We start from the raw sequence: 20,589 nt of genomic DNA on the forward strand, positions 1-20,589 counted from the left end.
ACTCACCAGCCCTCTAGGCTGCCCCAATTGAGACTTAGCCTGATAGGGGTCTGGAGGCATCTCTGCAGGGTGTTGATCTCTTCTAAGATTTATTTGTGAGTCTCTGGGTCATGGTCATTAGTGAGCTTATATGGAGCAAGACCAAAGGCCACTTAAAGTCCGGGGCGAGTTCCTTAACCTAGCAGAAGGCTTATATCTGCTCTGCAAATGGAACAAAGGATGCCTGGGCTCTGGGACACCTCATGAAGGGACAGGAGACGGGCTATAGGGATCCCCTAGGCTTTCTTCCTCACGACCTCCAGGGGAAGACTTGGCATCATTGAAAGTGAACTTATGGCACCTCGTGCCCCAAAGTCAGTCATGAAACCTTTTGGGATATGACAGAGGTTCATATGTTCCAGCAAAACAGGCAGGGTGTGGAAGACCTCAACCCAAGCAGTCCCTGTCCCGGGTTGGGGCTTTGAGCTCGGTGAGAGAGTGGCTGGCCAGCCTGTGGGTGGAACAGGGCTCAGTGTCCCCAGTTGGGTGGGTGAGCTGTCATGGATCGGGTGACCAGAGAGAACTGTGTGGCAACTTGGGGTCCTGATCCCGCACCCCCACCCTCCTGTCCACGGTGCAGGGCCACAGTCACTCAGACATGTCCAAGAAAGGACTCAGCCAAGAAAGGCTCAGCTCTGCTGCACCCAGCTGGTCCCGGAACCGGGTCTGCACCCACAGTGGGTCCCTCACAGATACGGACCTTCTGAGAAGTGCAGAAAGGGGGTCTGCCAGGACAATAATCCTGGGCAGAGAGAACAAATGCCATTCGGTTCTGGCAATGCTCCTGAAACCATCTAAACAGTCATGTATTGGAGACTAAGGAAAATAAATAATAATAATAATAACAACAACAACAATGAGTTTAAGTTTGAAACACCTTGGTCCTGGTGACCCCTATCTTAGAAGAGACTCATGCGCCACCAGTAACTGCGACCGTGAAAGACTGCGGGGCACAGAGCCCCAGACTGGCGCTGCCTTCGCCCCTACCCTGCTGCCCCTTGCCAGGGTCCCCCACAGGGCTCGCAGCACACGCAGCCCTCATGGTAACATCACTGACACTGGGGTGAAGCCCAGGGCTCTGCTCTGTCCTCAGAGCCCAGGGGAGGGCCACCTGACCCACCAGCAGCCAATCAGCGGGCTCAGTGTGTGGGCGCTCAGCCAATCACGTTCTCTCAGAAATCTGGCGGGGGGGCCCTGTGAGTGGGGTAGGGCCAGCGGGACAGAGGCCCCGGGAGGTCTGTGCAGGACCCTGTGGGGAGGAGCAGTAGCCCCGGGCTGGGGCAGGGGGAGCCACAGAGGAGAGACGGGGAGAGACGGGGAGAGCCGAGAAAGCGGGCGGATCCTGCGGGGGCAACAGGAGCAGCGGGCACTGGGGCTGCACGCGGTCACTGTCGCGTGGACACACAGGCCCTGGATCCTGTTCCTGCCCATCGGGATGGGCCTGTCCCCGAGCGTCTGTGGAAGGACCCTCGTCCTGCAGGAGAAAGACGGACACAGACGCAGACACCGGAGTCCAGGCCTTTATTAAAGCTCCGTGTGCCGGACCAGCGAGAGACAGTGCGCCGCGGGCATTGGTGGGTGGGGACGTCCCAGCGCCGGACAGTGGCCCGAGCTTGAGTCGGCTGAGAGTCCCCTGAGGAGAGAGAGCAGGTCTCCTTGCCACATGAACACGAGTCTCACCCGGGCCACTCCCCTAGCCCAAACCAGCCCCTCCCCCCAGAGGCGCCCCCGTCCCTGTGGCCTGGGGCTCCTTAGGAACTTTAGCGCTAACACACTGGGGTCCAGATGGGCTGCAGGGCCCCCACCTGCACTGCCTGAAATGAGCCCCAGGGGTCCATCAGGGTGACCGAGAGGCCAGACCCAAGCCCCTTGGCTAGGCCGGCCGTCGGGGTTGGAGGTTCTTACCTCTTTCCGTTTCCTGCACAGTACTCCGTACAGCAGTGATGTTTCTCACACCAAGTCTATCTACCAAAGCATGAAAGGGATACTCCGCCTGCAGCAGGAGAAGAGGGTCACTGGCGAGAGGCTCCGGCCACCACCAGTGGCCGTCACTCGGAGGGACCAGCTGTCTCGTGTCCTTTTCAGCAGAACCCGGGGGGAGCAGAGTGGCCGGAGGGGCTTCCGAGGGGGCAGAACCCTCGAGAGAAGGAGGCGCTGCCCAGCGGGGAGCAGCAGTGGGAGAGGAGCTGTGGGTGTCCGCTGGGGACACTCGGGAGGGACACACGGGCCTGGGGCTTGTAGAGGTGGAGGAAGCCGACAGGGGGCGCTGTGGGGAAGGGAGTAGTGCCCTGAAGTCTCGGTTGGGGCTGGCCAATCAGGAGCCGGGGAGCAAGGGGGCTGCTGAGGCACCGGAAACAATCCTATCCCAGTGCGCGCTCAGGCTCATCTGCTGCACCAGGGCCGGGACTGTTTGTTCCTTTAGACATGAAGCTTTCACTGCAGTTATCCCCCGGGTGTCACCAGAAGGGGATTCTGGAGTAGGAAGTGGATCCTGGCGGGAGTGGAGACCCGTCATGGTTCAGGAGGGACAGAGGATGTTCCCTGGGGTGGACACACTCAGCAGAGCACCTGTCACCATAAGGGTGCCCCCTGTCCTCTCAGTAGAAATGGGGGCCTTGAACACACGACGTCAGCAGTGTCTACAGAAGCTGTTTGTCCCGGCTGCCCAGCAACGCTCTTCATAAATTCCAGTGCCCCCTAAATCTCTCAGTGAAGGGCCCAGTGATGCCCCACTCAAGGGGTGCACTCAGGACATCAGGGACAGAGAAATAGCATCCAAACAGGAAACAAAGAGTATTGCAAAGGCAAACACGATGTCTGTGGCCTTGGAAGTTTGAGTCAGGGGAGAGAAGAATCCAACCACCCTCCGTGGGAAGAGGAAGTGGTTCAGGGGTGAAGGCAGCTCCTTTGCAAGGGTGAGGCCGGATGTGCTCCAGGGCCACAACTAAAGTGTTGACTTCGTGTGTGTGTGTGTGTGTGTGTGTGTGTGTGTGTGTGTGGCTGTGTGTGTTCTGTGTGCACATGCATGTGCTCATAGCAATTCCTCAGATGCACTTAAAGAGGATGTCAACTCACAGTTCAACCAAGTTTCCCAGAGACAAAACCCGGCCGGGGACAGCACTATACTGTCGCCTCGGCACCCAGATGCCTAGAACAGTCTCAGCGACTGCCTGGGCTCCATCCTTGGCTCCTCATTTCCAAAGGTGTGGGTTCCCCTCACCCCCGAACCTTCTGTCCGTGATCTCCTCCGTACACTAGAGCGCTGTGCCCATCTAAGAGGGGGGTATCTAGTCTAGCTCTTTGTTCAGCATCGGAAGACCAGCAGGGAGGACCAAGGGGCACTGCTCTGAGCAGACAGGACCCACCTAGTATTGCTCTGCCTGCCCTTGAGGTGCCTGGGGTGCAGCCCACGGTATCCCGCATGCCAGGCATGTGCTCTGCCCCTTGAACCACATCCCAGCCCCTCCTCTGCCCAATCCTCACAGCCCATGATTCCTGGGCTCTAGGATTCCTGTCAAGGGTCAGGTTCACCCCAAGAATAAAATGTACCTTCACTGCATGGTCTCCTATCCCTGACCCCTCCAGGGCGGTCAGACTTGTGTGGCTGGTGCCCTGGGGTCACATCCCACCCTCCATGCAGGCAGTAGGCTGAGTAAACATATAGCTGAGCACTGTGGACCTTGGTTTTTTCATCTGTGAAATGGGTGATAGAACCTGCTTCTCGCCGGTGATGGGTAGAGCTCATCTTCATCTACAGAGTCTGAGCTGGTGTCCCTTCACCTCCCACCCTGACACTGACTTCGGAAGGGGCACACTGGCTCTCTGTTTGTCTGGTCAATCACCCTCTGGTAAGCACAGTTAGTGGGGACAGCGCTGGGGACGGGGACACACCTGGTCAGAGCGGGCAATTCTGTAGCGCATATCTGTGGCGAAGTGCTCGCAGTTCTCATAGAGGAGGTTGTAGTTCCTCTCCTGCTCCACCCTTGCCAAGGCCCTTCGGACGATCTCCTCAACAGGCCGTGCACCGATCTCTTCATCGTATTTGTTATTGACCTTGTACGGGCATCCTGCGGCCGCCTTGGACAGCAGGTCCTTCTTAACCACAGCTCGGGATCTCAAGCCCGATGGAGACCCGGAGAAATTCACTCCTGAAGGCCCACCATCTGTGGGGTCACAAGAGAGGACTCAGTGGTCAACCCTGCACAACCCCAGGGAAACTCCTTCCTCAAATAAGTCACCCCATGGCCCCTGTCCCCAGGGAGGGGATGAACCCAGAAGGGCTGACATCCCCCGGCTCCGACGCACAAGGGGGACCACTGGGCCTGGGCCTCTGGCCAAGGCTTTGGAGTCCCTGGACGCTCTTCCCCTCATTTCTTTGCTAAGGGACAGAGGGACGCTGGGAGGAACCCTGTCTCCCACACGGCCATGCCCTCCTCCCTGACCCAGGTCCTCGCCCACTGCTGGTTCTGAAGCAGAGGCCTTGAGTTCTTCAAATGCCCCAACAGGATGTTGCTGGAACTGCACATGAAGGTGGGTGACAGGGACACAGCCAAGTTGGCCGACACTGGCTCCTGGTCCCAGCCTAGCATCCAACTAGCTTGTGGCCGGTCACCAACCCTGCACTGCCCTGAGTTCCAGCTGGGAAGCCTCAGCAGGCCCAGGCAGAAAGTCCACAGCAGGAGATGTCATACTTCTCAGGTTCAAGTTCCCCGATTCTTCCCAAAAGATATCCCAGGAGAGCAGCTGGGCTGGTGCCAATGTCTGGCTCAGCTGCTCTTGGGGCTGTCTGTGCGGGAGGAGGTGTTTCCGATGTCCTTCACCATATATTATCTTCCAAAGGGCAATTCCACACTGTCAGGCCTGGCTCCCTCAGGCTGTGGGAACAGCTGGGTTCACAGGAGAACCCAGAGGGCAGCATTGGGTCCAGCTGGCATCTCACCTGGTCAGAGGGGAGTCTACAGGCAGCAGAGAAACCTGGGCACTGACAGTGGGCAGGGATGGCACAGGGCTCAACGGTAGCCCGCACCCCTCATGGGACAGCCCTGGGCTCCATCCTGGGACACCTTAGAAATATTCGGGGTTCTGGAGATGGGACATGGTTTGAGGTACAGGCTAGGCGTGCATTGATCTGGGTTCTATCTGAGCACCCCCCACCCACATTGCAGGGCCCGAACAGCCCCACAGCCTCAGGCCAGGGAGGAATCCCAGACAGAGAGTTCGAAGAATCATGTGTGGGGCCTTGAGGCCTCCTGAGCACCCATCCAGAAGCCCTCTATAAGTTTACAATTTGTACTTCCTGTAGGGAGGAGGGTGGCTCAGCCCTGCCAAGGCCACCCCGCCCTCCCTACTGCCACCCCCACCCCAGGGCGCTTCATCCTAAAGCCACAGAGGGTGCATCTGAGAGGAGGGAGGGACACAGGGACACCCACAGTCAGTGGGCGGGGACCAGGGTCCACCGTGCAGCTCCCTGGGGTGGGGGCCATGCTCCTTCTGTGACCCTGGGCAGTACTGAGTGTTTGGGAGCCCCTGCTTCCTGTACCCCCTGTCCCTGCAGATCACCAGCTACACAGGATACTGGGCGCGGGAAGGGCTGTGTCCCCGGAACAAGGCAGAATGACCCCCACTCTCTAACTGGACGTGTCCACAGCCTGTCCAGGAACTTCCTGCTACAGGAGATCAGCAGCTGATGGACCTACAAGGGACAGCCATGGTCATGTGGCCTCGATGACTGTGCCCATGACCAGGCCAGCAGGGTAGACCAGCACAGTGTGAACCAAATCCACAGTCACCTCAGCCCATCCTCTACAGAGACCCCGTCCTCACCAACATCAGTCACATGGACCACATAACCGTCTCCCACATACACGGCCCAGTGCTCGTAACCATTGCAGAAAATCTCAATCAGGTCTCCGGGTTTGGGATCAGGAACTTCTTGGTTCTGCAAAAGAAAAAGAGACAGATAGAGGTGAGTCCTTGGCAGGAAAGGTTCTAGAACATTCTACAACCACCACATCTGCAAGGAGCCCAGCCCAGCCTCATATGTCCAATATTCCCCCTGCTAGTAATAAAAAGGAGGGGGCTTCCCTCACCATGAGAGTAGCCCCACTTTCCTGTGGTTTCTGGGCTGGGGATGAGCCTTTGGGGACAGGGAGACAGGGTCCCCAGAGGAGACATGAGAGAGGTTCAAGGGAGGGGTGCACAGTGGATGGGACCTCCCTCCCTGCACGGAGCAGGTCTATGTCAGCGAGGGAGGCCTGGTCACCAGGTCTAGATGCTCCCTCAGAACATCATCCCCCATCTGTTGGTCCCGGGGTGACCTCGTGTTCTGACCCCCAGGCCAGCCTGCGGACACTGAGCTCAACCCCTGCCCACATGGGCCTCACTCCCGGAAGTCAGAGTTGCCCCCACAGAGGAGGGGACTCAGGTTCAGGAAGGGCAGGAGCCTGTCAGACCCTCCCCCGGGAGAGACGCCAAGACTGTATCTGAGTGTTTCCCCCCATGCACGCTGAGACCCCCACAACCAGAGACCAGCCCGGGGCAGCTGCAATCTGGGTCCAGGCAAGAGGCAGATGGGGGAGTCCAGGGGGAGCTGGAGAGCTTGGGGGGCTGTGCCCCTGTGGAGCGGCATGAGCAGGAGACTGTACCCTGGTCCCTGCAGAATGGGGGCCCTTCACAGGACCATATGGGATACTGGGAATCGAACCCGGGTTGGCCGCGTGCAACGCAAACGCCCCACCCGCTGTGCTATCGCTACAGCCCCTCTGGAGACTTACCGAGGACTGTCCCCCACCCATGAGATCTGCTGTCTTCGATTCAGCCTTCGTTGCACTGCAGACTTTTACTGTCCCTCAACTGTGCTCAGGTGCGCCTGTGTCATAAATGATGGGCATCAAAGTTCACACCAAAACTGCTGTGTCCCCTGCAGTCACGGTCATGCCCAGTAGGACCAGAGACTCGAGGGTTAAGCAGAAGAGATATCGGGGTTCAAGCTCAGACTCAAAATGGGCAGAGGGTGAGTCATAACCAAGGTATTGCCTTTCACTCTTCACACGCAGAGTTTCAAACCAGTGATTATTAGGGAAAGGGCCGAGTCCTACAGATGATCACTCCTCCCTCCTATTCATGTTTCTGAGAGAAAATGCCCTGTTCTGCCCTTGCCCTCATCCAATCTCTTTTCAACTAGGAAAAGACCTGCTCTGACTCTGTGAGAGAGTCGTCCCCACTAGGTGACCGGCATCTAAACTGGGGGAGACCCGGGAAGTCCCAGCATCAGGCCTTTTGTTGGAAATGTCAGAAATTATTCCAGACCAGGCGCTGTGGGGAAATGACAAGAAACACACAAAGGGACACAAGAAACACAAAGGACGGTGGCAAGAACAGAAAACCCAAAGGGAAAAATCCACCCAAGATATCGCAGTGAGCGGGTCCTAGCGCCCTTTGAAGTTCCTTCGCCCCCTCCAGGGAATGCGGAAGTGCTGACCCCAAACAGCAAGTTAGTAGCTCAGGCATTTCCTCACGATTGTACTCTGGGCACCAGATCAGGGGTGCCTGTTCCTGAGCAGGAGCAGAGCAGCTGAGGGGGGAACCCCGGGTGCAGGAATCAAAGAAGGAGGCAGGGTTTGGTGGGGGGTCAGGGCCGATGTCCTGACTCTACCCCTTGGATCATCTTTCTGGGCCCCTCCCACAGTTGTCCCACTGACACAGAGCAGGGAGAGAGGAGGTGGATGGTTGGGGTCCTCCCTGAGCCGCCATCCTGACCCGCCCAGGCCAAGCAGCTCTGGCACCGTCAGCCCTAGGAACGTCCCCACAGTCCCCACTAACTGAACTGCCAGATGGGAGTCGGGTGCCTGTGGGGTCTCAGGCAGTGCCCCTGGCCCAGGACATGGTGCCACGCAGTCCCTGAGGCTCCAGGGACGATGGTGTCTGAGGGGTTAAGGCCACCCTCAGAGCTGCTCTGAGGCCTTGAGACACAGCTGGAGACACAGCCAACCCACTGTTGACCCTGCACACAGCCGCACCTCACCCGGACACTCTCCTGCCCAAACACACCAGACTAACGGCACAGTTTCCTGGACACTTACCGAGGCCGCTATCTTGCCTCCGAGTTACCTGCTGGCCCGGTCTGAGGTTTAAGTGCAGCGCAATTCTGTTTACTCTCAAACACTTTCAATTTCTCTTTCACCCCCTCCCCCAACCATGTTAATATTTTACATTCTGCTCAGCATTTCCTGTCAAAGCTGCCATTTCCTTCTCCAAGCAGGGCAGGCCCTGCCCTAAGGGCTCCTGGACCAAGAAATGAGTCAGAGAGAGGAGACATCAGATAGCAGAAGATGAGTGGAAGATGTGTTGGTCGAGGTCAGGGCAGAGGCCAAAGTCAGCCCGTCTGGGGGCTGGACACTGTCTAGGGGGCACGGCACTTGACTCAGATGCATCTGACCCAGTTCCACCCAGGCACTGTCTATGGTCCCCTGAGCACCACCAGGAGGGATATCTGAGCCCAGAGCAGGAGGGGCCCAACCCCCATCCCTCTACCCAGTGTGCAGGGAGAGAATGGGAGGGAGAGAAGGGGCAGCAGGAGTGAGGGAGGGAGGGGAGAGTCTGGGCTGGACGGTGGTGCATCAAGGAGCCCCACACTCAGCCCCCAAACTCCCCGCCCTGAGCAGGACACACTTCACAGGTCAGAACCAAGGTCCTCAGGGACTTGATCCCTATTCCCGGACACACATTCCTACCCCTTGGCACCAGCAGGCCTATATACCCCAGACGGTGCTGCCAATAGAAAAGTTTATTCAGTACCAACAGACTGAGAAGGCCCCCCACCCCGGGCATCTTACTTCGGGAACTTGTGGTCATTGGGGCTGGGGGAGGAAGCAGCAAAGGCAGACAGGGGAGGTGGGGGAGGGGCGGGAACCGGAACTCAGATGCAGGACACTGGTCACACTGATGATGATGGTGATGATGATGATGATGATGATGAAGATGGTGATGAAGATGGTGACTATGGCAGTTTGATGCCATCGCTGGCCCGGCCTGTGGTGTGTGAAACACAGGTGACCCCAGTGCAGCGCTGCCCCTCACTCCGTGATGCGGGAAGTTCCCCGCTTCCTTGTTCCCTCCCATCAGGGTCAGCACCTGGTTGACACTAAACCCTCAGTGATGGGGACATTTCTTAGCCCTGCGGAGAGGCTGGATGAGAGCATCAAAGTGTGAAGGGAGGGAAATTCCTTGGGGAACGAGATGGAGTCTCTGGCGCGTGCTCTCCAGCACCCCGAGGGGACCAGAGCACCTGCTGGCCAGAACTCTTCAGAGACCAGGCCGCTCGCCCAGCTGCCCCACACCCAGAAACACATCCACACCCTCGGAAACCCCAACCCACTGCCACCTAGTGTGGACACAGGGCGTAGTCCCCACAGGCTGCAGCAAGAACCATGAATTGTATCAGTCAGGCTCTGTGCCGAGTAACAGCTTTAGACAGACAGGGAGGGGCCACCAAGAGCTGCAGCGCCTGCCTGGGGTCCAAGCCTGACCCCACACAGCCCCACATGGCCCCACACGGCCCTAATGGGTCCTCATGGGCTCCCTGAGCAGCACTGGTTGTAGCCCTGGGACGCCCTGAACAAGCCTCATGCTCCTCCAATGAGAGTTCAGACCTGTGACAGACTTTGATTAGAAGAAGCCGGGCTTAGAGTATCGAATCGCTCTTCCTGGTGAGAACAGCGTGTACCAGAAACTTCTCAGGGCGCTGCCATCCCCAACTGCCAATCTCTGACTCTCACGCTAGTGTTCGGCAATTCTTTTTTTTTTTTTAATTTTTATTTTTTAAAAAATTTTATCACCATGTGGAAAGTTACAGAGTTCTCAGGTTTATGTCTCAGTTATACCGTATTCAAACACCATCCCTTCACCAGTGCCCATATTCCACCACCAAAATCCCCGGTATACCCCCCATCCCCCACCCCAACTGTATAACTGATTAATTTCACTTTATTTTCTCTTCACCTTGATTACGTTCCATATTTCATCACAAAACTCACTATTGTTGTGGGAGTTATATCCCCAAACAAGATAACCCTAATAAGGAGGCATTTGATAATTAGTTTTCCATTAAAAGATTGTATGTTTTCTGGGGCTGGAGAGATAGCACAGCGGGTAGGGCGTTTGCCTTGCACGCGGCCGACCCGGGTTCAAATCCCAGCATCCCATATGGTCCCCTGAGCATGGCCAGGGGTAATTCCTGAGTGCAGAGCCAGGAGTAACCCCTGTGCATCGCCAGGTGTGACCCAAAAAGCAAAAAAAATAAAATAAAATAAAATAAAAGATTGTATGTTTTCAGATTTTAGAAAAGGTCGTGCGGCCGTGTTAGCGGCCGCGCGGCTCGGATGTGTCCCAGTCCCGAATCCTGGAGCCGTGTTAGTTGCTGCTCAGTGTCGCCAGGGTTCCATCTGGAGAAGGTGTGCTGGCGGCACCTCCTCCTTCCGGGCCCCCGGTGTTGCTGGCCCGAATTCGGGTCCAGAGCATTTTCCGGGCCGCGTTGCTCACCAGAATGCCTGCCGCTTCTCTGTGGATTGTGTCAGCAAGATGGCACCGAGGGTGGGTCGAGGGCGTGACTTCCAGTGGCCGGGACCACTTGGAGTTTTGGGCTGGCGCCGGCCCACTCCAGTGCCCCCCCGCGACTCGGATGTGTCCCAATCCCGAATCCTGGAGCCGTGTTAGTTGCTGCTCAGTGTCGCTAGGGTTCCATCTGGAGAAGGTGTGCTGGCGGCACCTCCTCCTTCCGGCTCCCCGGTGTTGCTGGCCCCAATTCGGGTCCGGAGTGCTCGGCAATTCTCCTCTGACCCCGACTGCCCAGAGTGAAGCTGAGCCCGCAGTGAGGGGCCTGCTCTCACGGAACTGCCCCTTCCCACGTCAGACGCCCACAAGGCTGCACACCAGGGGTCCCTGCACCCCTCTAAGCGTCCATGACCATCCAGCACGGCCCGCACTGCTCAGAGGCCCTTGACCTCACAGTTTCCGGCCTGGGCACAGCTCAAGAACCCGCGGGCAGCAGCTGTGCAGGGCAGGGAGTGGGAGGGTCCCCGGCCTCTCAGGGCCAGCCTCGTGCTCAGCACCTCCACACGCTCCCAGCCCAGCCGCTCATCAGGTCTGCTCGGTCAGACTTTCACAGAACAGACTGTGGCCCCTCACACGCATTCCTAGGCCGTGGGGCTGATATTGTAAGTCTCAAGCACAGATGGTCTCACAGACAGTGCCCTGGGAACCCAGTGCCCGCATGGGACTCCTAGCCAATGAGTTCATGGCAAGGGCCTCTCAATGTGAGCTACAGCCTCTGGGCCTCACCTAGAGATGCCTGGAGCCAGTACCCAGGGGCAGTGCCAGGATCAAACCTGCATCCCTGATGCAGGGCCACCTTGCTGACCTCTTGTTCTTCTTTGGTGTGTTTTGCTTTTTTCCTGTCTTCCTTTTTGCCATGAGAGATGCTTTGGGGCTACTCCTGGCTCTGGTCTCTAGGGACCTTCCGACGGGACTCCTGGAGGGACCCACCAAAGTATTTCCTCATTGACTGAGCCCTCTGAGCACAAGCTCATCATTGAATGTCATCCCTTCACATTTCTAGGTGCATCTGTGCCACTTTGGAGCTTTGGGGCTGCTGGATGGACACAGGAACGTTCCCCTTGTCCCCCTCCCCCTCCTCCACACAGAGCTCATGGATCGCTGTTTACATCCACCATTCCAAAGTATGTTCTAGAGGCGGCTTGAGTCAGGAAACAGGGACACAGGAAGGAGGAGAGGGTTCTCAGGTGTGCCATGGACTGTCCTAGGGCTCAGTCTCTGTGCGGCCCCGGTTGTGGGTGCAGGGGGAGGTGCTCAGGCAGCCCCTGGCAGGTAACAGGGTGCAGAGAGCGCTAGCAGCTGCCCCACTTTATTGAGGACGCCTATTCCAGCCTCTCCCGACCAGGCCCCCTACCCGGCTGTCCCATGCCAGGCTCATGCCCACACTCTGCAGGTTTTGGGGGGAGGCCGCTCACCCAGTCTGTCTCTTGGGCCTCCCTGTCTGGAGACAGAATATCCGGGCTCAGTTCTAGCGTGCCCTCTAGGCACCGCTAATGGCCCTGCCACAAACACATTTACCTCCACCCCTGTGAGGCTCGGGGTCCATGCCAATGAGTTCTGTCTTGACTGTCTGCTCTCAGGCAGGACACGAAAATGGGGCTTCCATGGATCAGTGTGGGGGTGAGCCTGGGACCAGAACTGTGCTGTGGTGGCAGCTTTGTAATAATGCTCAAGTTTGTGATAGGGGAGGCAAGAGAGAGTCAGGAAGAGGAATAATAATGTGGAAGGCCTCTTTTAATTATTTTCAGTTGTTCACAATAATTTATTGCATTCAATATTCCATCATCATCCACAGCACCACTATACCTTCCCATTATCATTCTATAAAATTTTCCCAGCCACAACCCAAGCCTGCCCCAGTAGCAGGCCCTAACTAACTTATTTTGTATTGCTTCTATGGATAATCTGCTAAAAATGATCTTAAAAAGTTTTTCTTTAGAAGAAAGTGTGTGAGGATTGTTGTATCTCACCTGGGAGCCATTGAGCCTTTGTATGAGATTTAACAACATGTGCCTAAATGTTGAGTCTTGTGTGCTAATGTCGTGTGCTACTCCCAGCATAGCACTGGTGTAGAGAATGAGATGTCCCACGGCCACATCTGCTCCAGGAATTCTAAACTGTTAAATTGGGTGACACACTGGAGTTCAATTTTCAATTGGATAGTGATTTGGGGGTCCAGCGATATTTCTCCAGCTTGTGGATCTCTTCTGAGGTTTTTGAATCATGTGAGTTAATGACCTTATATGGCCCCAGAGGCAGTTCGTGGGCATGACTGCCAAGCTTATGGAAGCACAGGGAGATGGAGGGAGGTTATTATCCCTGACTCCGTGAAAGCCTGGACATTTTGGTCACAAAATCTTCATACTGGAGTTTCTCAGCAGATTCCCTCATGGATGAGGATCATCCAAGCCTGTGGTGATTGGCCATGAGCATGATGTCAATTGACTTCTGTAGGTTTTCAGCTGCTGGGGCTCTGTTTGGGCAGGGTGGAGACTCACCCACCCCTCTGGGCTGCCCCGGATGAGACTTAGCCTGGCTCGGGGTCTGGAGGCATTTCTGCAGCTTGTTCAGCTAGCTGAGATTTATTTGTGAGTCTCTGGGTCATGGCTATTACTGAGATTATATGGGTGATAGCTAAGGCCACTTTCAGTTTGGGGGGGCCCTTAACCTAGCAGAAGGCTCATATCTGCTCTGGAAATGGAACAAAGGAGACCTGGGCTCTAGGCCACCTCACAAGGGGACAGGAGACAGGCTGTAAGTGTTCCCTGGGCTTTCTTCCACACGACCTCCCAGGGAAGACTTGGGACCATTGACAATAAACCTCTGGCACCTCATGCCTCAAAGCCAGTCATAAAATCTTTTGGGGGTATGACAGAGGTCCATAAGTTCCAGCAAAACCAAGCCGTCCCTGTCCCAAGTTATGGCTTTGAGCTCGGTGAGAGAGTGGCTGGTCAGCCTGTGGGCCATAGAGGGGCTCAGTGTCCCACAGTTGGGTGAGCTATCATGACCAAGAATCAGGTGACCAGGGAGCACTGTGCGGCAACTTGGGAGTCATGGTCCCACTTCCCCCTGCCTTCTGTCTATGTCAAGGACAACAGTCACCACAGACGTTCCAAAAAGGGACTGGGGAGTGTGTGGGGGAAGGAGTCCGCTCAGCTAAGCTGCACCAAGCGGACAAACTCTGGTCACAGAACCGGGTCTGCACCCACAGTGGGTCTCTCACAGATATTGACCTTCTGACAAGTACAGAAAGGGGGGCTGCCAAGACAATAATCTGTAGGCCGGGAAAACACAGAAATTTTGGTTCAGGAAGTGCTCCTGAAACCCTCTAAACAGTTATGCATTTGAGACCAAAGAAATCAAAATAATAATAATAATAATAATAATAATTATGAGTTTAAGTTTGCAAACACGTTGGACCTGATGATGTCTAAGAAGAGATGTATGCTCCACCGCTAACTGCAACCATGAATGTCTTCGGGGTACAGTCCCGAGTCCCATTACTCTCCAGGGGCCTGGACTGGTGAGGCTTCACCCCTACGCGGCTGCCCCACGCCAAGACGCCCCACAGGGCTCACAGCACACACACCCCTCACAGTAACATCGCTGACACTGGGGGTGAAGCCTAGGGCTCTGCTCTGCCCTTGGAGCTCAGCAGAGGGTCACCTGATCCACCAGCAGCGAATCATTGGACTCGGTGTGGGGATGCTCAGTCAATCACGTTCTCTCGGGAACCCTGTGGGAGCCTGTGGGGGAGTGGGGGAGGGGTGGAGGCAGGACAGAGGCCCCAGGAGGCTGTACAAGACATTTTGGGGAGAAGCAGGGGCCCCAGGGATATCCGGAGCGACCGCACACGAAATGGCTCCTCTGCTCCTAAAAGACTATGATCCCAGAGGCCTACTAACTTTTGGCACCCAGTAGCTTCTTACAGAAATGCATCTTGACTGTGAACTGAGCTACAACCCCATGCCACCCCTGGAGGGAAAGGTTTTTCTCTCTCGGCCTTTTCTTTCGGAGATTTCTGACAGAAATCTCTCTGGACTTAATTACTAAAATATCAGACATCCAAAACTACGCGGCCGCAACAGCGGCCACGTGAGCTCATATATTCTTCATTCTTAGCAATCGATGGAAAACAAACTATCAAATGATGTCTTTTCCGCAGGTTTGATTGTTGGTGGAAAATTCCAAATAATAATAGTTAGTTTTTGTTGAAAAATTTAATGTAATCAAAGTAAAGAGAGAGTAAAGTGAAGATCATTAGCCACACAGGTGGGGGGGCTGGGAGGGGTGTATACTAGGGTTGTTGTTGGTGGAACATGTGCATTGGTGAAAGGATGGGGGTTTGATCATTGCATGACTGAGACTTAAACCTGAAAGCTTGTAACTTTTTTCATGGTGATTCAATAAAAAGAATAAAAATTTTAAAAAAGGAACTATTCAAAGTTTTTTTTTAAAAAAAAAAAAGAAGCAGGGGCCCTGAGCAAGAGCAGGGGGAGCCACAGAGGAGAGACATGGTGAGACGGGAGAGCTGAGAAAACGGGGGATCCTGCAGGGTCAGCAGGAGCAGCGGGCACTGGGGCCGCAGCCGGTCACGGCCGCAAGGACACACAGCGCTGGCCACGGGCCCTGGGTTCTGTACCTGCCCATCGGGATGGGCATGTCCCCGTGCTTCTGTGGAAGGACCCGTGTCCTGCAGGAGAAAGATGGACACAGATGTAGACCCTGGAGTCCAGCCCTTTATTTCTCTGTCCACCAGCAGGAAGGGGCAGCGCAGGCGGCATCAGGATCATGGGTACATTCCTGCTGTCTTACAGCAGCCTAGGCTTGAGTCGGCTGAGAGGCCCCTGAGGGGAGAAAGTGGGTCGCCTTGTCACAGGAACTCAAGTCCCACCCGGACCGCCACCTAACCCAGCTCCAGCCCTTTCCCCGAGACACGCCCCTGTGCCTGTGGCCTGGGGCTCCCTAGGAACTTTGGGGCTCACATGCTGGGGTCTATATGGGCTGCGGGGCCCCCAATGCACTACCTGAAATGAACCCCAAGGATCCATCAGGGTGACCAAAAGGCCAGACCCAACCCCCTAGGCTGTGCCGATAGTGGGTTACAGGGGCTTACCACATTCTTGTTAGTGTGTGTGTGAGGGGGTGGGATCATTACAGGAAAGATCAGAACTCCTCGGTGATAGGCACCTTTATATCTAAGCGATTCTAAGCATCTTTCTTCTTCTCCACCTTCAGCAGAAGAGGGCCACTGGTATAAGGCTCCAGCCACTACACACACACCCGCAGACGTCACCCAGGAGGGCCCAACTGGCCCGTATCCTCTTCAGCGGAACCCTCCGAGAAGCAGATAGGCCGGGAGGGGCTCCTGAGGGGGCAGGACACTCGAGAGAAGGAAGCGCTGCCCGACAGGGAGCAGCAGTAAGAGAGGAGCTGTGGGTGTCCGCTGTGGGAGGGACACGCAGTCTCTGGGTTGGGTCAGGCGGAGGAAGCTGACAGGGGGCGCTGTGGGACAGAGGGGAGTGCCCTGAAGTCTAGGTCGGGACTGGCCAATCATGAGTCGGGGAGCAAGAGTGATGTTGAGGCACCGGAATCAATCCTATCCCAATGCTCATCCCCTGCAGATCCAGCGGGCACTCAGGCTCATCTGTTCAATGAGGATCGGGACTGTTTATTCACCAGAGGTGAAGCTTTCACTGCAGTTATACCCTGGGTGTCACCGGAAGGGGATTCTGGAGTAACAAGTGGATCCTGGTGGGGTGGGGACCTGTCATGGTCATGGAGGGACAGAGGATATTCCTTGTGAGCGTACTCAGCAGAGCAGCTGACACCCTGAGGTTGCTTGCCTGCCCAGCAATCTTCTTCATAAATCTCCTGTGCTCCACTTCACAAGGGAGAAAACTGAGATCACAGTGTAAAAGGCTAGCCCAAAGCCACATCGGGATGATTCTGAGATGCCCAATCAAGAAGGGCACTAAGGAGTTCAGAGAGGATGTAGTGGGATTGCTTGGAGCACATAGACTAGAGACTAGAGACCAGCGTGGGACAATGAACTTTGTATGACCTGCACTGGGGGCTTGGGAGAGTCCTGTGCAGAGGGCCTCTTGAAAGAGGGGCCTTGAAGGTAAAACCTACCAGCAAGATAAGCAGGACACATCCTGCACGTACATACTCCTCGTGCTCTAAGTAACCTTGGGAATAATCTGACTTGGTATTTTTTAATGAGAACATCCTGAGACAAACACAAAATATGTCTGTTTGGTGTATAACTCATGAGAACATCTTTTGACTTGGCTATGTGCCTGGGCAAATGTATGTTAAGAATATAAAAACTGCTTGCTTGAGAATAAACCTGGCCTTCAGCCTCGATAGCTGCTGGTCAATGCTTCATCTCTGAGTTGATGGTCTTCATGCCGGAGCTGGACTCCGGCAAGAGGAGGAAATAACACCGCAAACACAATCGAATAAAATATTGCAAAGGAGAACACAGCAATGTCTGTGGCATTGGGCATTTGAATCAGGGGAGAGAAGAATCCAACCCCAGTCCAGGGCTAAGAGGAAAGGTTTGGGGGGTGAACACAGCTATTGTGCAAAGGTGAGGCAGATGTGCTCCAGCACTACAAGTAAAGGAGGCTGATTCCCCAGTGCTCGTGTGTGTGTTCGGGGGGGAGAGGTCCTCTGTCTGTGTCTGTCTCTGTGTATGTGCTCACAGAAGCCCCACCAGATGAGCTCAAAGAGACTGTCAACACCACAGTTTATCAGAGTGACCTGAGACATAACATGGTTTGGGGCCATCACCACGCCATCCTCTGGACACCCAGGTGCCCAGATAATCTAAGTAACCACCTGGGCTCAATATTGGGCTCCACATTCCAAAATGTTTCATCACTGCACCAATGACTCCTTTCTCCAGGGGCCTCCATCTCTTTACAAGAAGTTCGGTGCCCTTCTGGGGTGTTCCCAGTGTAGGGTCTCAAGGTACAATAGCCTGGACACCAGCAGGGAGGCCCTAGGACAGCTGCCTCTGAGCAGACAGGACCCACCTCCAGGGGGCGCCTCTGTCCAGCCTCTGTCCGTGGAGACGGCAACTGGGAGTCGGACCTTGTCAGTGACTGACAAGTTGGTTTAGATCAACACTATCAGCTTTTCGTGAACAGACAGGAGGCTAATCTGACCCTGGAGGACAAAAGTGCCCAGTGGACTGTGACACTGACCAGCAGACACTGAGCCTGGGCTTGGGGCAAGGAGATGCCCAAGCTGTGGGCAGTGCCTGTGGCCTAAACTCCGTCCTCTGCCATGATCACGCTCCCCCCAACTCCCTGTCTTCTATTTTTTCCTTCTGTCCACACCTAGTATTGCTTTGCCTGCTCCTGAGGTGTCTGGGTTGGACCCCGGGTCTCCCGGATGCCAGGCTTGTGCTCTGCCTCTTCACCCACAGCTCAGCCCCTCCTCTGCCCAATCTTCACAGCTCATATTCCCTGGCTTCTAGGGTCTCTGTCAAGGGTCAGGCTCTCCCTAAGAATAAAAGCCACCTCCATTGCAAGGTGGCCTCTCCCTGACCCATCCACTGTGATCCAGTCCTATGTGGCTGCTGCATGGGATCACATACCACCTATCGTGCAGGTGCTAGCCTGAGTGAACAGAGCCCAGGCTGGTATCACTTCACCTCCAAGCCTGAGTGTCACTTATGAGGGGCACATTGGCTCTCTGTCCAGTCCTGCCCAATGAACTCCGGCCAGCACAGTCAGTGGGGACATTGCTTAGTGCAGGGACATGGCAGGGTGTCCTGGTCAGAGCAGGCAACACCATAGCATAGCTCCGTGGTGATGTGCTTGCAGTTCTCTTGGTTGAAGCTGTAGTGCCTCTCCTGCCCCACCAGCATCAATGACTTTTGGACAATCTCCAAAGGAGGTCGTGGCTAGAGGTGCCGATCATTCATGTTATTGACCCAGAACTTGCACCCTGTGGCCACCTTAGACAGCAGCTCCTTCTTCACCACAGCTCTGGGGCTCAAGACTGACAGAGACCCGGTCATATTTGCTCCTGATTTCCCAGAGCGTGTGGGGTCATGAGATAGAACTAGGTTGTCACCCAGCAATCTCCAAAGATTCCATCCAATGGCTCTTGTCCAATGGAGGGGATGAGCCCAGAAGGGCTGACATCTGTTTGCTCCTTCCCACAACAGGGGCCGCTGGGTCTGGCCCTGGCCAAGGCTTTGGAGTCCCCGGACTCTCTTCCCCTCATTTCTTTTCTAAGGGACAGAGGGAAGCTGGGTGGATCCCGGGACTCCCACATGGCCATGTCCTCCTTGCCGTTGCTTTCTGAAGCAGAGACCAGGAAATTTTCAAATGCCCCACGACAGATGTTGCTGGAATTGTCGCATGAAGGTGGTTGACACGGATGCAGAGACAAAGTAGCCGACGCTGGTTCCTGGTGCCAGCCCACCACCCAACTAGCTTGTGACTAGTCACCAACCCTGCACTGCCCTGAGCCCCAGCTGGAAGGCCTCAGCAAGCCCAGGTGGAAGGTCCAGGGCAGGACATGTCCACACTCCCCAGGGTCAAGTTCCCTGATTCTCCTCTAAGGACGCCCCAGGAGAGCAGCTGGGCTGGTGCCAGTGTCTGGCTCAACTGCTCTAGGGGCTGTTTGTGCGGAAGGGGGGTTTCCGCTGTCCTTCATCATTGATTCTCTTCAAAAGGGCAATTCCACACTGTCCAGGCTTGGCTCCCTCCAGCTACAGGAGTAGGTACAGGAGCAGGAGAACCCAGAGGGCAGCATCAAGCCCTACTGGCATCTCACCAGCCAGAAAAGGAAGCTGCTGCATGCAAGAGGAACCTGGGCACCTAGTGTAGGCAGGGAGGGCACGGGGATCTCTGGGAGACTTCGTGCTCCTCATGGAACAGCCTGGCTCCTTGACAGGACCCTCTAGAAATATTCTGGGTTCTGGAGATGGGACCTTGGTGGCGAGCAGCTTAACGTGCACTGACCCGGGTTCCATCCAGGCGCCACCTGGTCCTGGAACAATACCGGGTGTGGCCCACGCATCCCCGGCACTGCAAGGCCTGAGCAGCCCCACAGCTCCGGGCCTGGGAGGAACCCAGGATAGAGAGGATGAGAACTGAGGGTGGAACCTCAATGGTTCCTGAGGATTATTCCAGAAGACCCCCTAAAATTTATACCAAGGAGTCATTTTATTTGTTTGTGTGGAAAAACACCCTATGCTGCAATCGGCTTCAATATCTCGGACCCCCAAATTTCTCCTTCAGATCTCACCTCTCAAACAGGATGTGTTCACAGCCTGTCTTCTGAAGATCAGAAGGTGACATGCTATCAGGGGACAGCACTGGTCACTAAGTCTCCGTGCTATTTCCACTGGCCAGGCCAGCAAGGGGACCAGCACAGTACACCACCGAACCCATAGTCACGTCTGCCCGTCCCCAAAAGAGACCCCGTGCTTAGCTAGGAGAGTCAGATGGACCTCGTAACCGTCTTCCACATATCTCCGTGCGCAAGGGATGATTTTCTCACCACGGTAAATCTCAATCAGGTCTCTGGGTATGGGCTTTGGACCAAGTCTGATGTGTGAAAGAGAAAGCAACAGAAAGAGGTGAGTCCTGACAGAGAGCACTCTAAATCCACCACAATAGCAAGGAACTAGGCCCAGGTGCAGACTCCTCTTGTTCCCGTCTGCAGGAAGTGTAGAGGGCTTCACCTGAAGAGAAGCATCCCACTTTCTTGGGCTTGCTGAGGTGGAATGAGTCTTTGGGGACAGAGGTGACAAGTTCCCCAGAGGAATCACGAGAGGGGGCTCACAAGGAAGGGGTGCACAGTTGTTGGAGCCCCTTCCCTGCACAGAGCAGGTCTGTGTCAGCGACGGGGGCCTGGTCAAAAGGAGGTCTAGACACTCCCCCAGACCATCGTCAGCCCCAGGGGTGACCT

At 55.5% G+C, this 20,589-nt stretch overlaps 1 protein-coding gene across 1 annotated transcript in view; it reads right to left on the reverse strand.

The window, feature by feature from the left end:
- The window catches only part of LOC129406066 (uncharacterized), a 36,602-nt gene extending 16,626 nt beyond the window's left edge, over positions 1 to 19,976 (reverse strand). Inside the window, exons 1-7 of the mRNA XM_055143824.1 lie at positions 19,924 to 19,976; positions 8,979 to 9,069; positions 5,863 to 5,977; positions 3,931 to 4,202; positions 1,945 to 2,032; positions 1,585 to 1,672; positions 1,429 to 1,513 (exon numbers count right to left, since the gene is read on the reverse strand). Of these exons, the coding sequence (XP_054999799.1) occupies positions 1,429 to 1,513; positions 1,585 to 1,672; positions 1,945 to 2,032; positions 3,931 to 4,202; positions 5,863 to 5,977; positions 8,979 to 9,069; positions 19,924 to 19,976 (792 nt within the window). The remainder of the gene's footprint in view (positions 1 to 1,428; positions 1,514 to 1,584; positions 1,673 to 1,944; positions 2,033 to 3,930; positions 4,203 to 5,862; positions 5,978 to 8,978; positions 9,070 to 19,923) is intronic.
- Positions 19,977 to 20,589: the final 613 nt, after the last annotated feature.

This window comes from Sorex araneus, chromosome 6, assembly GCF_027595985.1.
Source record: "Sorex araneus isolate mSorAra2 chromosome 6, mSorAra2.pri, whole genome shotgun sequence".
NCBI classification, from domain to species: Eukaryota; Metazoa; Chordata; class Mammalia; order Eulipotyphla; family Soricidae; genus Sorex; species Sorex araneus.